Source organism: Quercus lobata, chromosome 4 (assembly GCF_001633185.2).
Source record: "Quercus lobata isolate SW786 chromosome 4, ValleyOak3.0 Primary Assembly, whole genome shotgun sequence".
NCBI classification, from domain to species: Eukaryota; Viridiplantae; Streptophyta; class Magnoliopsida; order Fagales; family Fagaceae; genus Quercus; species Quercus lobata.
The window spans coordinates 93,982,779-94,000,240 of NC_044907.1; the positions used below are offsets into that span (position 1 = coordinate 93,982,779).

General features: G+C 35.3%; 2 protein-coding genes across 4 annotated transcripts in view; both read left to right on the plus strand.

Annotated features, from left to right (window-relative positions):
- LOC115987245 (succinate-semialdehyde dehydrogenase, mitochondrial-like) overlaps window positions 1-7,896 on the plus strand; it is a 39,257-nt gene extending 31,361 nt beyond the window's left edge. The window contains exons 1-6 of one of the 3 annotated variants that reach the window (XM_031110751.1): window positions 4,366-4,613; window positions 4,849-4,962; window positions 6,668-6,767; window positions 7,132-7,180; window positions 7,337-7,425; window positions 7,579-7,896. In XM_031110751.1, coding sequence (XP_030966611.1) covers window positions 4,509-4,613; window positions 4,849-4,962; window positions 6,668-6,767; window positions 7,132-7,180; window positions 7,337-7,424 — 456 coding nt within the window. In that variant the 5' untranslated portion in view covers window positions 4,366-4,508 and the 3' untranslated portion in view covers window position 7,425; window positions 7,579-7,896. Of the gene's footprint in view, window positions 1-4,365; window positions 4,614-4,644; window positions 4,706-4,848; window positions 4,963-6,667; window positions 6,768-7,131; window positions 7,181-7,336; window positions 7,426-7,578 lie in introns of those variants that run through there. The other 2 variants (XM_031110753.1, XM_031110750.1) reach the window with 2 other exon arrangements.
- A 5,757-nt stretch (window positions 7,897-13,653) lies between these two features.
- On the plus strand, window positions 13,654-15,224 carry LOC115986200. The gene is made up of 3 exons (XM_031109052.1): window positions 13,654-13,866; window positions 13,957-14,245; window positions 14,518-15,224. Exons 1-3 carry the CDS (start codon window positions 13,654-13,656, stop codon window positions 15,222-15,224), a joined length of 1,209 nt encoding a protein of 402 aa, XP_030964912.1.
- Window positions 15,225-17,462: the final 2,238 nt, after the last annotated feature.

Below are 17,462 nucleotides of genomic sequence, written 5' to 3' on the forward strand. Positions count from 1 at the left end.
ATTGTGAGATTAAGAGTGAGTGAGAGTGGGAGAGAAGAGAGGTGGCTGTGAGATGAAACTGAGTCTGAGTGAGATGAGAGGGAGACGCGGCTGTGAGTGAGTGTGAGCTGAACTTTTTGTTTTAGGGTTAATAGATATAGATATAGATATATATATATATATATATATGTACACACACTGGGCTGTTTCAGTAATTTAGGATATAAGTATATAACCGAGTCGGGTCCGGGTCCAGGTTTTAATAAAACCCAGACCCGACTCGGACCCATTTCGGGTTTTTTTTTTAAATCCCAAACTCGACCTTATTTTTTATCAGGCCGGGTAAAACCTAACCCATTAGGGTCGGGCCAGGCCGAGTATCCGCGGGTTGGGCAAAAATTACCATCCCCACTTATAGGAATGGCAACGGGGCGGGTTTCGTTATGCCCGAACCCGACCCGCGACTTGACTCTGAAACCCGAAACCACCCTGTTTAATAATTGAGTTTTTTTTCTAACCCCAAACCCACCCCATCAGGCTCCACGGGCCCCGCCACTTCAGGCCTAATCCATGGCCCAATAAAAAAAAAAAAAAAAAAATTGTTTGAATCTTTAAATCGTGTAGAACAGAAACCATCACAAGAACCATGCAAAACAAAGTAAAAAGCACAAATATTCCACTCAATAGTACAGATCAAAGTCTAAGACCATAAATATAGATCAAATCTTTCATAAAATAAAAAAAAAAACCAAAAAAAATACAGATCAAATCAGAGTCTAAGCCTACCTCTATTTCAACCCCTCCAAAACTCCAAAAACAGAACCATGAAAAACTCCGAATAGATCAAAGTTTAAGACCATATAAATACAGATCAGATCTTTCATAAAAATAAAAATACAGATCAAATCAGAGTCTAAGCCTACCTCTATTTCAACTCCTCAAAAACTCCAAAGCAAAACCACGAAAAACCAGCAAAAATCCCTCCTTTTTCCAATCAAGGCGAGGTGAGAGAGGTAAGTAGGAAGGAGTGGCATCTGCAGTGAGGTGGAGGTGTGAGCAGCGTTTGCAGCAAGAGGGAGGAGTGAGTGCCGTGGTGAGGGAGGAGCTAGCAATCTGCGACGAGGTGGATGTGCCACCTCGTCGCATGATGAGGGAGGTAGGGACTGACGAGACCGGTGAGGTGGAGGAGGGACCGGCGGTAGCAAGTGAGAGAGAGAGAGTAAGGGAGAGGGAGGGGTGGCTAAGAGTGAAGGAGAGAAAGGTGGCTGAGAGGTGAGAAATTAGGGTTAAGGAAATGTTTTTAGAAGTGATAGTAGTATTTATACCTAGGTTTTTAAATTTTTTTAATAATATTATATATATGGGTTGGGTTCGTGTCGGGTATGCATAATACCCAAACTCGACCCAAACCCGTTACAGGTTAAGTTCATAAAACCTGAATCCACCCCATTTGCTTCGTGGGTCGGGTAAAACCCGACCCATTAGGGTTGGACCGGGTTGGGGTTTTTTTGCCATTCCTAATTGCTTACAATTCAGTAATTGAACTTGCAAGTTACAAGTAGCTTTTATAATGGGATGTAATTGAAAACTTTGCCGAAACAATGTTTAAAATTTAGAAACATGTGAAAACTTGACCAACTTGAATAAAATGATTAAAAAAAAATAGAAAGAAAAAAATATCCAGAAATACTTGGAAGTGTTAGATGGTGCACTTATGCTCAAGTAATTAAACTTGGGGCCATATGTAAAAATGAATGCTCCTTTAAAGTAAACTAATCAACGAGGGTAAGATTTCAGTTTTCTGTCATGTGTTTGTTAGAAAATTGGAAGGATGAGAAATAAATATAAATGTATTTTTTATTTAGTTGAGAAGAAAGAGATTGTAACTTGTATTACTTTATGGGTAAGACTTAGGTACAATACTTAGGTGCTGTTCCTTAGGTTCCCCTATTAAGATTTCTGTCATGTCAGTTTTTTCTTATGGAATAAAAGTGTATAATTTAGTTAAGTACTCATATGACTCAATCTTAAGTGAGGAACCTAAGGAATAGTACTTAAGGTATTGTTCCTAAGTTTTGTCCTTAATTTATTGATACCCTTGTGTCTTATCTCTTAAGAAATATTTTTCCTATAATATATCAATTAAAAATATTTATTTTCGTAGCCAAGTAAAATGAGAGGAAATAAATTTTTGGACGAGGCCTCTATCTAGTGACCTTTGAAAGGAATCTTAGAGGTTTATTGGTATAGATAAATGATGTTTCTTCACGCTTTTATGATGTTCTTATTGTCAATCATGACTAAATATTTTTAATGAAAATTCAAGGTTTTCTTCTTAATAAAATCACCTCCTTTGATATTCTTTGTAATTTGTACTATTAAGTAATTTTCATAACAATATTGGGACCCACTAAGTACCACATAATATTTTGGAATTGATTGTAGCATGAAGTGGAAATTTGTGATTGGTAAAAAATTTTCCATTTCTACCGTTGCTAAGCATGAAAATTCAAAACCAAAATTTAGGAAAATAAATTGATAAAAGGATTGTGTACTCATTTGTCTAAGCTTAAAAATGAAAATAAAATGGAAGTACAATAATAATAATAATAATAATAATTTAGGAGAATACAGGCAAAGACAGGCAGCTTAATGCAACACACTAGAAGATTTCTTCATGAATGTCCGTAATGAATTTCTTGGTTCTGCAACCCATTATACGGAAGTAACACGAGAAGAATTCTTGTTGATGAAGTGTTGCTCATTTGAAAGGAAATATTTAGAGAAACATTTTGACAGAATGTCAAGGAGATACTACTCTTTTAATGGTATGGATGATGTTAATGCCAAGCATACCTTTCTCAACTCCCTTCCAGAACCATTAGGAGATGAAACACTCCGTATGATGAATCCCCAAAAAATAACTTTGCAGCAAGCTTCATTGGGAGAAATTTATCAGCATGTGCTCATTGCTCTAGAAAAACTCTGCAATCAGAGAAAATTTCTTTCAGAGATTGACAAGATTCATAGCAAACTTAAAGACAATTGTAAAAGAAAAGATCTGCAGATAAAGTGCTATGAAAAGAATTGTGCTTTTTTATTTTTATTATTATTATTATTAATAATTAGACATACTTAAAGCAAAATAGATTGCCAAAAGATATTAAAACACTAAAATAACAATTTCTTACCTTAATTGGATAATCTATATGTATATATATATTAATAGGTAAAGCTTAGATAAAATTCAATTAGATTCTATAATTGAAGTCCAATTTTGCACCATATGTCCTAAATTATTTTTTTTTATAGAGTTATTTTTTAATTTTGGAGTAAAACGTGGGACCATATCTTAAATATCCATTCAAGTGAGTTATCGCATTCAAAAACAAAAGAGTCTACAATTAATGAACCTAAAAAAAAAAATGGACAATTTATATTTTCTACCTAATAATATTCTTACAAGACTTTTTAAAGAGCTTAAAAAAATATAAAAATGACAATCAACAATATTTAAATTATATATAAATTAGTTATGTAAAAATTATACTATGTATCTTAATGTATCTCTATATATTAAAATGATTCAGAAAGTTAGTCATGGTTTCAAAAAATGTCAAAAATATCTCTAATCTAATTAGATAATCTTTATTCTTAAAAAATAAAATGGTTAAATTTGTAATTCAACAAAATTCAAAAAAACTATCAGATATATATATATATATGTATATTTTTTAAGTTAGTACACTATCTATTTAAATATATCTCATGCATGTTTGATACATTTTTTTTCTTCTAAAAACTAACACACACCAAACCCAACAGTTTACTCATTTTCAAATTTTAAATTTTAGTTTCTTAAAATTTACTTCACGTGCAATCTCACTAATAATAGATAAATTCAAATTAAAAAATTATATTAAATTCAAAATAAAAAAAGAGTCTCATGCATGTGCAATGAGATTCTTTTTTTTAGGTTTTTATTTTATTTTATATGAACATGAGGGTAATTTTGGTTGTATACATGGGGCACTAAGAAGTTTTATAGAACATGGAGAAATTTTATAAAATGAAAAGGTTTTTTTTTTTTATCAATTTATGATTTTAATCTTATTTTTAAATAGTTTTATAAAACATGGAGTAATTTTATAAAATGGAAAGGTTTTTTTTTATAATTTTTTTTATCAATTTTATGATTTTAACCTTATTTTTAAATATAAATATAAGGATAAATTAATTAAATTATGAATATTTAAAAAAATCTGAATCTTTAGAGATTATCAAGCTTATCTTCAAATGAAAATACAATTATCACCATTAATGAATCATGAGATAGACTAAAAACAGCGAACACAGAGTGTGGTAAGTACCAAGTACCTGTCCGTATCTACAAAAATGGTCAAATAGATTCAGCTACGCGTCGGAACAACCTCAATATCAGCAAACCAAAACTCACACTCATACACACACACTCGCCGGCTCTTCAGCGAGAGACAGAGAGACACACAAAGAGTGAGAGATACATAGATATGAGCACGTCGATGAGAGCAACACACACATTCACCAAGCTTTTATCGCCTTCTTCGCATTCGTTTTCTCTTCGACCCTCTGCTTCTCTCCTCACTCGCCATCAGGCAAGAACTTACCATACATAAATACTCTCTCTCTCTCTCTCTCTCTCTCTAAATCTGTGACTTGATCGTTAGCTTCTATTTGATTTTTCAGAGTATGTGGTAAAAATATTATCTGGGTTTGTTTGTTTACTTAGTAATTTGTTTGTATTTTGAATCAAACTAAGTATCATAGTGTTTTGGATAACATTAACACTAAAATTAATAAAGGGTATTATTATTATTGTTGTATTGGCAGATGAGTACGGAGGCTGAGAATGTTATTGCTCGGCTCAAGAATTCGGGTTTGTTACTTAGCCAAGGCCTCATTGCTGGGAAATGGATCGATGCCCATGACAGGAAAACTATCAAGGTCTCTATTTAATTTTTTTTTTCCTGTCAATTTCTTATTGAATGCATGTAACAATAACAGAACTTTGGGTCTGCTATAGATTCTTAACAAATAACGCTCGTTATTGTTGCACACTGCTGTATACACAACTTGTGAAAATACGATTTCAGTTATAACAGTTATAATTGGGAAATGATGAAATCAGTTTCACAATTTTAACTGAAATTGTGTTTCAATTTCAGCTGTGTAACTATCATCACTCAACAAATAATTTTGGGTTGGTTATGGATCCTTAACAAACTAGTTAGGTCCGTCACATGTATTCTTTTTATTTTTATTTTATTTTATTTTTAGGTAGGCGATGCCCCAAAGTGTATATGTAGTAGATCCATTCATAATAAAGTGACTAATTTCACATTGATCTACATATGACACTAAGTACAAACACACGGACAAAGTTTTTTTAAGCATAATAAACTAACGAAAATAAGCTATACCAAATGATTACCAACCATGCTCTAGATTGGCATCAGTTTTTTCTATAAAAAACAAGAAAGATGCATCGGTTGCTTTTTTCATTTTATTCCAAGATGAAAAAGATAAATGATTTTAGATATGATAGAATGACGGAAAATAATATAGGTGTCCTCATTAATTTGTTGAGTATCCAAATTTGAATGACGAAAAAGAATACAGGGGTCTCCATTGAAAAAAGACAATGATTTTTTATATGATATACTGACATCGCCTGCTCTTTTCATTTTAAGGAGGCGATTGTATCATATCCAACATCAATATAATTGACACACACACACATATTTTACTACTTATGTTGTTTTAGGCTCTGTCAATCACCTCCTTAACCTTAATCAAATGCATAATAACCATTTTTTTAAATAAAAAAGTTTGGTAAGTTATACATGCATCTAGTGGGCCTTGAACAACCTCACCCTCCATCTTACTTTCCTGTACTCATTGGCACATAAGAAACTGATATGGACACTCATTGTTGGGCCAAGGAAGCTTCTTGCTTTGCTTTAGTCTTAGGTTTCCAAAGATGAATGGATACTTGAAGAGGTTTGGATACCCTCATTTGTCAAAAAAGAAAAGAGAAGATGAATACTTTCATATCTAGGTGCCCAAATGGTTTAGAGTATTTTCATCTTAAAAGAGAATGTTCAACTTTGTATTGTTTTGTATTTTTCAAGGTATGGCTGTACTTTTACATAGCTTTTTATTTATTTATTTATTTTTATCTATATAGTAAAATAACAACAAATAACAATACAACAATCAAGATTTAGTCCCAAAGTTTTTGGCCAGTTATGGATCCTTAAGAAACCAGTCAAGGTTGGCCATGTGTATGTTTTTTAAGAAGGGGGGGCTCCAACATGTATTTGTAGTGGATCCATTCATTTTAGAGGAATAATTTTTACTCTAGCTGTCAACCTACCATAACCCTCCTCTTTTTCCAAGCTTGGGATTGCTATGATCAGAATATAACACTAAGTACAGAGACATGCAATATTATTTATTATTTATATTTTTTTTAACAGGGTAAAACAATGAAATAAGCTATACTAAATGAACACCAACCATGATATAGATTGGCATTGCTTGCACTTTTTATTATATTCCAAATGAATTTTTCTTTTATCTAATATGCCTTAAAAGTGCCGTTTTTTTTTTCCATAACAAAAATCACACCTATTCTATGTCATGGCAGGTTTGCAATCCAGCAACTAGTGAAGTTATAGTAGATGTCCCATGCATGGGTCAGAAGGAGACAAATGATGCAATACCTTCAGCATATGAGTCATTTTATTGTGTGAACTTTTAGATTGAACCACTCTGATTATGTTATATTCTGGGCTTTGGCATAACTTGTTAGACAAAACCATTGGTGCTTCTATGCTTGACATATACTACATCTTTTTAAAATTTAATGTTATTCAAACCTTTAAGTTTAACCAATACATCAATAATTGTTCTAACTATATTACTTTCAGTAATGATTATTTAAGGAAATAATTGTTCTAACTATTAATACTTTTAAATTTTAATGTTATTCAAACCTTATACTTAAATGGACTGAGGTTGTGCTTGATATTTTTGACAATATTGGGACGTAAAATACACTTTTGAATTTTTTTTTAACTAATGTAATGTATATACAATCTATCTGTGTAGCTTGGAGCAAACTGACAGCTACCGAAAGGAGCAAATATCTAAGGAAATGGTATGTTAGCTATCTTTTGAATCTAGTAAACCCATTGGTTTTATTGAAAGATACACAATATATTAATCTCACATAAATAGATCCTCCAAAATGCTGGCTTGGAAACTTTATACTTTTGCAAATTTTAATATTAGACTTTTCTACATGAATTTCAAGGTATGATCTACTAATTGCCCATAAAGAAGATCTTGGACAGCTTTTTAACCTTAGAGCAAGGAAAACCTCTGAAAGAATCCCTGGGTGAGGTATCTCCTATTCTCCTTCTAACTTTGCTTTAAGATATCTGTGCATTGGTCTTGGACACTATATCTTCCTGTTTTCATCATCAGCTATATTACTTTGGTTGCATAAGTCATCAATTGTTTTGCAACATATTATGTAATGGACTTAGTTAACAGGTTAGCTATGGGGCTGGTTTTATTGAGTTCACACGCATGGAATAATGTGTTATTCCACTCTCCTAGATGAAGTCACATTTCTATCTCCACCACTAATACTCCCTCCCTTATCCAGCACCACTCTCTCCACCACAATTTCTCCCTCCTTTATCCACAATCACTCTCTTAGATAATCTCACCTTTCTCCCTCTAACATCAAAGTTCCCTCCCTGCTCAACATCCACTCTCTTAGATGAACTCAATTTTCTCTCTCCACCACCGAAACTCCCTCTGTTGTTCACTTCCACACTCTCAAAAGAATACCCACTTCTCACTCTACCACCATGTTAGAGATATATATTAGACATATTAGCCCAATGTAATAGGCCCAAGCCCATTCCTGCTTGTACTAGTAGTCTAGGGTTTAGTCGCTTATATATACTCATGTTGGGGTTCATTGTAACACAGGAGGTTATTGTACTACACTCTCAGATAATAAAGATGTAGCCCTTAAGGGATTCCTCCGTGGATGTAGGCCGTAAGGCTGAACCACGTAACCCTCGTGTTCTCAGTGTTCCTCCTCTATGCTTCCTCTTCCGCATCTACTCTAGCATACACAACATGGTATAACACATCTCTATGCTAATATATTTAACATGGTATCAGAGCCAAACTTCGTTCTTGGCATCAAACAAACATCTCTAGCAAGCAAAGAAGATTCTCACGTGCACACCATCATTAGAAGTCACACACGCTTGTTTGCTACATCTAGACTCCACGGCATCTTGCAGCCGCCATGGCTCACTGCTATGTCCAGACCCACAAACTCAAGCAAAGCCGTGACTTAACTTTTCAGATCTGTGCACATCAAGCCTTCGCCTGTCGAAACCGACACTACAGACGTGCTCCCCGGCCTCCCGTGAAGAAAACCCAGAAATACGGTCTCCCGAAGCCCTGCCACGCGCCTCCACGCGCCTCAGTTGTAATCGGAAAATCTTCCACGCGCCGCCTCAGATTTTGACTTCCGGATCGTGTTCTTGGTACACGCGCCGCCATGACGGCCTCCTCGTCCACCGATCTACAAAATCGAGGCACCCGATTTCCAACCGCAGCCGCACGCGCCACCACGCGCGAACAATGGCTCCTGGAACTCTCACGCGCCGCTGAACGTTCTTGACTCCCCGCTTGGATCACAGCCACACGCGCCGCCAAGAAGGCCTTATCGTCCTCCGATCTACAGAACCTAAAATTATGGGCCTCAACCGAGCTAACACGCGCCACCACGCGCCTCCCTAGTTTCTGGCTTCTCCTCCACGCGCCGGTGAACACGCACGCTCCTGCCATGCCGGAAAACTACTGCTGATGTCATCTGACGTCACCGGATGACGTCATCATTCCACATCAGCAGCCACGCAAGCACGTCCACGTCAGCCCTAGTCCACGTCAGCGACACGTCATCAGCCACGTCAGCAGTGTCGTCTCGTCAGCACCACGACCCGGACCGACCCGACCCGGACCACCCGGATCTGACCCGTGAGCACTTTGACTGTTGACTTGACTCTGGACCAGTTGACTTTGACTTTGACTTTTTGCGTTGACTTTGACCAAAAGTCAAAATTTCCAAAAGGGCCTATCTTGCTCAGTTTTTCGCGTAGATTCCGATTTTGGGCTCCATTTCTGCATTTGAGACTCCGAAATTAGTCAATTGACACATTCTTCATTGTGGTTTCTTCAAAGGCATTCTTCAAGGCATCTCCAAGTGATCTTCTCATGCTTATCCAACCTCAAGCCTTCATCGAGCTTCCGCCTAGAGTTTGAGGGAGGGTGTTAGAGATATATATTAGACATATTAGCCCAATGTAATAGGCCCAAGCCCATTCCTGCTTGTACTAGTAGTCTAGGGTTTAGTCGCTTATATATACTCATGTTGGGGTTCATTGTAACACAGGAGGTTATTGTACTACACTCTCAGATAATAAAGATGTAGCCCTTAAGGGATTCCTCCGTGGATGTAGGCCGTAAGGCTGAACCACGTAACCCTCGTGTTCTCAGTGTTCCTCCTCTATGCTTCCTCTTCCGCATCTACTCTAGCATACACAACATGGTATAACACATCTCACTCTACCACTTCTCACTCTACCACCAAAACATTCCTCACTCGCTCACTCAACAAGCTAAAAACTGCTTCTGCATCATCGAAACAATCCTAATTTTCACTCTCCTCTGAAACCGTACAAGTACATCTCTCATTACGCCTATTACTCACACTAGTCTCCTTGAGAGAGCAAGAAACCTCATAACAACCCCAGTCCAAATGCTGGACTGGAAGCCTGTTATAGTAGCGGTTTCCACTTCCCAAGATCAGCCTTCTAGAAGCTGAGCATTGAAGCAGGGTGGACTGCCTCAACCCATATAAAAATGTAGGGCTTGTGGGCACCCTATGACTGTGAGTCGAAAATGTACAGCAAGAACAACAAGCACAAGCACAACAAGATGATGATGATGATGATATTTGAAATGGGGTTCTATCAAATCTTTCATTGAAGAAGTAGGAGTAGTCATTAAAGGAAAAGGAAAGAGGGCCTTTGCTTCTAAGTGAATATATATAGGTGTTGTGCATATCTATATAGCTAATATTATCTATAAAAAAAGGGACAGGGAGAGAGAGGGCAGCTTACCTTGCTGTGAGAAGTGGGTTATGGAGGGTTTGGAAGGTTGATGGAGCTGAACTTGAGAGTGAAACCATGTGGGTCTCTGTCTCTACTGTTGTAGATCAGATTTCTTAACTCAACTCAACTCACAAATTATGTTGTCGAATGTCGAAGAAAATGAAATTATTCAAGTCCAATTGAATTGAGGGATAGCTGATAGCTCGCTACAGGTCGAGCGGCTCATGAGAATCGGTTCGGTTGGGTTGATTCGCTCGGTGCCTAAACTTGGCTTTTCCATGTGAGTTGGCAAAAATTATTTTTTGAAAGAATAATGATACAATCATTTAGCTATTTTACATTATTTTTATAATCCGTTGATGCGATAAATTCTTACGGATTCTTCCTTAGACCCACTATCAGAATTACATTTTTACTTACTAATAACCACCCATCAGATCAAGCGTTTGTAAAATAGTTTATAACTTTAGTATTTCCCATTTTGAACATACTAATAATAATTTGCTACATCAATATTTTGTGAAGTTTTCTATAAAATTTCTAGTGGCTCTAAACTCAATGTTTCTATTTTAGTAACTTCGATCTCACTTTTTTATTCCCTCAAAACTCGTCTTACATCATTCCTATTTAAATTTGGGATAAATCTAGATTCACAATTTGCAAAAGTATAAAGTTTCCCAGGCAGCATTGCTTTTGATAGGGTCCATGATAAAACTTAGTTAACAGGTTCCATGATAAAACTTAGTTAACAGGTTACTATTTCGAAGTGAAAATTACATGATAAAACTTAGTCTAAGAACCATTAATCTAAGATTAAAAGTTAAGTTATGAAATGGGAGTATTAAGAACCCACCCTGCCTAATGTAATTGGTCTTCTAGAGTATGATGGACACCATCATGTCATAATATTCATTCATCCGACAGATCAAAAAATAAATTAAATTAAATTAAAAAAAAAAAAAAAAAAAAAAAAAAAAAAAAACCTAGCATTGAGGTTTTTGAAAAAATGATTTTGAACATAAGAACAACATATGAATATTAAAATCTATCATGATTTGATCCTAAACCACCCCAAATAATCAAAGAAAGTCTTTTTAAAAAAATAATAATAATGGCAATAACAAGATCAAAAAATCAAATGGATGAAAAAAACCACCTATATGCAGTCATGCACAAGGCTTGATGATAAATTTAGCCTTGGTATGTTTTCGGGGGCGTTGGAGAGTAGAGAATTAAGTGATAGAGATTCGATCGTGTACTGAATAAAAGGATTACCAACTACCTTATTACCTTTATTGAAAACTTTCTGTAGATCCCCTAGAATTGTGTGTTTAGAACTGTAAACACCTTTTATTTATAAAGGGATGAAGGCATGGGTTAATGAGTTTGAGTGAAAATTAGACACCCAAGGCTTGAATCCTCTAAAAATCATATCAAAAGGTGATAAATATGAGTTGAAAATAGGGGGGAATTCATAAAATGATTGGAGAATTTGAGGTTAAAAAATGGCTTGCCAATTACTTTAATAAATAATTAATCAATTTTCTACAGTTTCATAAGTACACTCGGATATACATTATGCATCTTTTGTTTGATAAATGTCCCGACAATGTCACCTGAAAGCAACATTGCACATAATGCATCATTGTATTTATACAGATAATCGTGCTCATATGACATATCATTCATGCTAGCTTATAAATATTGGGTATTCATGCCATGCGTCATTGTGCAACATTATTACATGCGTGTGAATGTGAGATCACCATATGTTAGCTATGGGGCTGGTTTTATTGAGTTCACACGCATGAAACTAGTAATGGACTTAGTTTCCCATTGGCATTGGTTTTGTTGAGAAAATGGTAGCAAGTATGTGCGTGAGAATGTGTTACTGTTTGTTACTATTATTTGCATTCCTCTTCTTATATACTATGAGTTAAGAAAAAGGTTGGACAAGGCGAGAGTTACGAGGTAAAGTGGTTTGACTTTTGAAGCTGGTCGATTGTAGTTGGGAGAGGTTTGTTTTTATAATCGTAGTTGGGAGAGTTTTGACAACTGAGTACCAAACCAAAAGGGACAGAGATTCCAATGTTTGTGTTCATGGTGGATGTTCTACATCTCATGGTACCACATGTTCCTCACACATGGTTATGGACCTTATGGTTAGAAATTGAATCAATGTTCTAAATGGTCTTTGACAACTCCGATACTAATTCGTCTCATACAAATCAAATCTTTGTTCTGAGACAGACGAAGTGCTTGATCACTAGACTTTCACTCTAACGTCTTAATCCATTAGTAAGTATGACTTGCCCAACCAAGTTGGCCTATATAAATGAGATTAACTTGACTCTTGTAAAACATAAGTTACATGATTAGGATATAATGTGGGTGTAAACACCCTCGTGTTAGTGTAACTAATAAAAAGCTTAAGAATGAAATCTTTTCTCCTTTACTTTTCTCTCAAGCTCTTGGAATCTCTTTGGCATGCTTTTTAGGGTGTATATTTTATGTGCCTTCCTTTAGAAGCAACCACCAACATTAGCGACAAGCCAACATCTCTTTAGGCCATGACGGCATAGTTTACAATGTATAATAGGTGAGCAATGCATGGAAAATTGGGAAAACAAGGTCCATGGCTTTCAAACTAGACATGAGTAAAGCTTTTGATAGGGTTGAATGGAGTTGCTTAGAAAAAATCATGAGAAAAATTGGTTTTCATTCTAGGTGGTTTCTATGGTTATGAGTTGTGTAACTTCTGTCACATACTCTATTCGCATTAATGGTGTCCCTCAAGGGCGTATTACCCCAACTAGGGGTTTGTGTCAAGGGGATCCTCTCTTTCCATATTTGTTTTTGTTATGTGTAGAAAGTCTTTCATCTTTAGTCCACAAATCAGCTAAGATGGGAACTCTTCGAGGTCTTCAGGTTTCAAGTGAAGCTCTCACATCACCCATCTTTTCTTTGCTGATGACAGTTTATTGTTCTGTAATGCTACCACTGCTGATTGTGATGAAATACAAAGATTGCTTTTGGTCTATGAAAGGGCAACAGGTCAGCAAGTAAATAGACAAAAAACCTCATTATTTTTCAGCCCAATACTCTAGCAGAGATCCAAGAGGAGCTTAAGTAGAGATTTGGTGTGGATATTATTCGTCAGCATGAGAAGTACTTGGGTTTGCCTTCATTAGTTGGCCGAAATAAACGCAATATCTTCCAACAACTTAAGGAAAGAGTAGCTAATAAACTCTCTGGATGGAAAGAGAAGTTTTTATCTATGGCTGGTAGAGAGGTACTTATAAAGGCAGTTGTCCAAGCAATACCAATGCATACAACGAGTTGTTTTCTCCTTCCAGAGTCTCTTTGCAATGAACTAAATAGTATTGTGAGCAAATTTTGGTGGGGGCAGAAACATGATGAGTAGAAAATGGTGTGGATGGAATGGAACAAGTTGTGTAGACCAAAGGCTAAGGGTGGCATGGGTTTTAGGGATCTAAAAGCTTTTAATCTTGCTCTCCTAGAAAAGCAAGAATGGAGATTGCAACATGAATCAAACTCTCTCTTCTATCATGTTTTCAAGAGTAAGTATTTCCCTGAAACTTCTTTTGTGGATGCCCGCAAGGGTAGAAATCCATCCTATGTCTGGCACAGCATTCTTGCAACCCAACCTATTATTCAGCAAAGGATGTGTTAGCAAATTGGAAATGCTAAGAAGGTTTGTATTTGGAAGGATAAGTGGACTCCATCCCCATCTACATATAGGGTTGAGTCACCTAGAATTCTGCTACTTGAAGCACTAGATACTCTTATTGACTCTGATCACGGGTTATGGAGGGCTGATCTTGTAAGGGAATTATTCTTAAATTTTGAAGCTGAAAATATCCTAAGTATTCCTTTGAGTACTCGTATGCCTCTAGATAAATTAGTTTGGGCTGCCACACCTAATGGTACTTTTACAGTTAAAAGCGCTTATTGGATTGTTGTGGAAATGAGAGGGGCAGAGCAAGAAGGAACTTCTGGTAATGCTAGCCAAAGCAGGCTTTGGAAAACTATTTGGTTGGCCAAGGTGCCAAACAAAATTAAAAACTTTGTTTGGCGGGCTTGTCAAAAAATTCTACCCACAAAATCCAACCTTTTCCATCAGCATGTGCTCAGTTCAAATGTTTGTGACTAGTGTGGCCAGAGTAGTGAGACGACAAGTCATGTGCTGCTATTTTGTGACTTTTCAAGGTCTGTGTGGGAATCTTGTAATTTGTTGGTGGATTGTCAATGGCATTTTGCTAATGTATAGTTTGGAGCTTGGGTTGTGATGTGGGATCCTTGGCTATTTCTCTTGTTCAGTTCATGGCAATTGCATGGAATATATGGAGGAATAGAAATGGCATTCAACATGGCAAAGAGCCAAAGAAAAAGGAAAATTTGATCCTCGAAGCGTTCAGGTTTATCTCTGAGTTTCAAGCTGTTCAAGACCCTCCAATACCTTCTGTTCATCGTTCCCAAACTAGTTGGTTACCTCCTGAGCCGAGTGTCTACAAAGCTAATGCGGATGGAGCTATTTTTAAAAATCTTTCTAGTACTGGAATGGGTGTTCTTATTCGTGATTATAAGGGTCAGGTTGTGGCAGCTTTAAGCCAACGTTGTTTTGCTCCTTTGGGTCCTCTTGAGGTTGAAGCCAAGGCAATGAAAGCAGCTGTGATTTTTGCAAGAGATGTTGGTATTAAGAATATTATATTTGAGGGTGATTGTTTGCAAGTCTACAACTGTTTACATGGAACCTCCAAAGCCCCTCCTGCTGTTGCTAATGTTCTTAATGGCATTTTGTTCCACCTTCAATCTTTTCATTCTTTTGATTTTTCACATATTAGGAGGGAAGGAAACAAGCTTGCCCATATTTTAGCTCAACATGCTCAATTTGTTAGTGATTTTGTGGCATGGGTTGAGGAAACCCCTAGTTTCTTAGAAACTGTTATTGCCTCTGATGTACTAGACTGTTTATGATTTCTATTAATATTATGTTGCTTTTTCACATTTTTTTTAAAAAAAAATCCTTAGTAATAAAGCAATAGACTCAAAGGCCGGAGCCGCCGCACACAGCTAGCAAAATAATTGCCCCCCTAACTCCAAGATCTGGCTCCGTCCCTAGCATCAACTTGGCTATATGTTTGAGCTTAAACTAGGTCCAATTTCTATACAAAAAGAAAACAATCAGGCCCACTTGGTCAGCTTTGAAAACCTCGCCAGCACTTATCATTAACCCATCAGAAAATTTCATACCCACGAGAAAACCCAACACTCTAAGCCAAACTGAAAACATAGTCACCGTTATCAAAGTATCAAACCACTTAAACCCACACCCATCACACACCATTGTTGATCTTGAAAAAAAAAAAAAAAAAAAAAGAGTTGTCATCATAACTTCTTGGTCCACAAATCATACAACAGCAACCATAATTAACAAGTGGCTCCACTCTGCGATAGAACAATGCCACCGAGGCAAGCATCCATCGCAGGCCCACCGATGCTGCCATTCATTCGATTTGTTTCTCCAACTACTGTTACACCTCACTTCTCCCTCTTTCTTTCTTAAAATTAATAAATAAATAATAAATTAAAATTTTAAATGAAAAAAATACAAAACAGTGTTGTTTTGCCGTAGATAATGGTGGCAATTAACGGTTTGTTAACAAATGACTTAATTGAGAAAAAATGAAATTTAGAGGACTAAAATGACAAAACACAAACTTAAGGGACTGAAATGAAAAATAGTGAAACTTAGAGGGTGAGTTTTGCATTTTGGCCTATATTAATTGGTTTATCAATTTTATGGGATTAACCAAGTTTATGATATTCTCTTTGAAATTCACACGTTTATCCATGGCCCATTAATATTCACATGATACTTTATAAGTAAAAAAAAAAAAAAAAATATTCACATCATATGTATACGAATTGTTTGTACAAAACATTTTCAAAATCAAAATCAAAATGCCAATGTTCAATTTGTCTTTCTAAAATATGAACATTGAGATTAAATTAAAATGAGGTACTATATTTTGGATAGACGGTGTGAGGGGCCTAACACATGTCACACCCATAACTGAACTTTTGAGTTCAAAATATTTTCTTCAAAACGTTGGTTTACCTTAATTAATTTAAAGACCTCTGAATTAGTTTTCAGTTAATTAGTTAACTAAAACAAGTTAGACAAATAGGTGACCAATACACCTAATACAAAACCAATGGTTGGTGAACTCCTTAAAAATAAAAATAAGAAAAGACACTCAGGTTCACACACCTACCCTAGAAACACATGCCTACATAAACATGCCTCTTCTATTTTTCCCTTGAGTCTTTTTACAAGCATCCACATTATTATTATAATTTTGATGGTGAGACAAATAAATCAAATAAAGTATTTGAGCATATGAAGAAAATCTCATTTAGGTCCAAAATAAAATTTACACACACAACATTCAAATTGATTAAGAAAGAAATTGCATTTAGGAAAAAAAATTGAAAAAAATGGACATAAAAAAAAATTAATTAATTAATTATCCTCATTATATGATAATTAATATAATCACGCTAAGACTCTTGTAACTAAATTAGTTGACATCTCTAGAGTTCAAATTTCACTCTCAAAAAATAAAAAATAAAAAATCTCACTCAACTATCTAATTATCAAAAAAAATAAAATAATTAACATAATCACTAAATTATAATTAATATACTGTAGCAAGAAAAGCGCTTAATCACATATATATTAATATAAGGCCTTTTTTCTTTGAGATCTACAACATTTTTACAATAAATCACAGGTGGTTAGTTGTTATTGGTTCAAATTTGAAACTAATACTAAGATACTTTTTTATCCAACAATAACAACCAATAACAACCTACTACTTAGGATTTGTTGTAAAAATGTTGTAGACATATCATTTCTCTTTTTCTTTTTCTTTTTTCTTTTTCAAAGTTATGGACTGATATAATTCATCCAAAGTCAAAATACGGGGCCAAAAAAAAAAGAAAAAAAAATCTATCCTTCTTTTGAAAACAAAATCTATCATAATTGTGATAATAGTCTATATATATATATATATATATATATATAGAGTTTTTGTTTTTTTGAGAATGAATCTATATATATATATATATATATATAGTTAAAGCCAAAATTTAGAGAAAAGTCCAATTAGATTCTAAACTAGAGTTCAATTTTACGCCACTTGTCTCTCT

Bases quoted from the DNA above. Each gene is read 5' to 3' on its own strand.
- LOC115986200 (XM_031109052.1), top strand. From the start codon at position 13,654: ATGGTGTGGATGGAATGGAACAAGTTGTGTAGACCAAAGGCTAAGGGT. The intron at 13,867-13,956 runs GTCTGGCACAGC...TGTATTTGGAAG, and splicing joins AGGGTAGAAATCCATCCTAT to GATAAGTGGACTCCATCCCC. The intron at 14,246-14,517 runs GTAATGCTAGCC...GCTAATGTATAG, and splicing joins AGAGCAAGAAGGAACTTCTG to TTTGGAGCTTGGGTTGTGAT.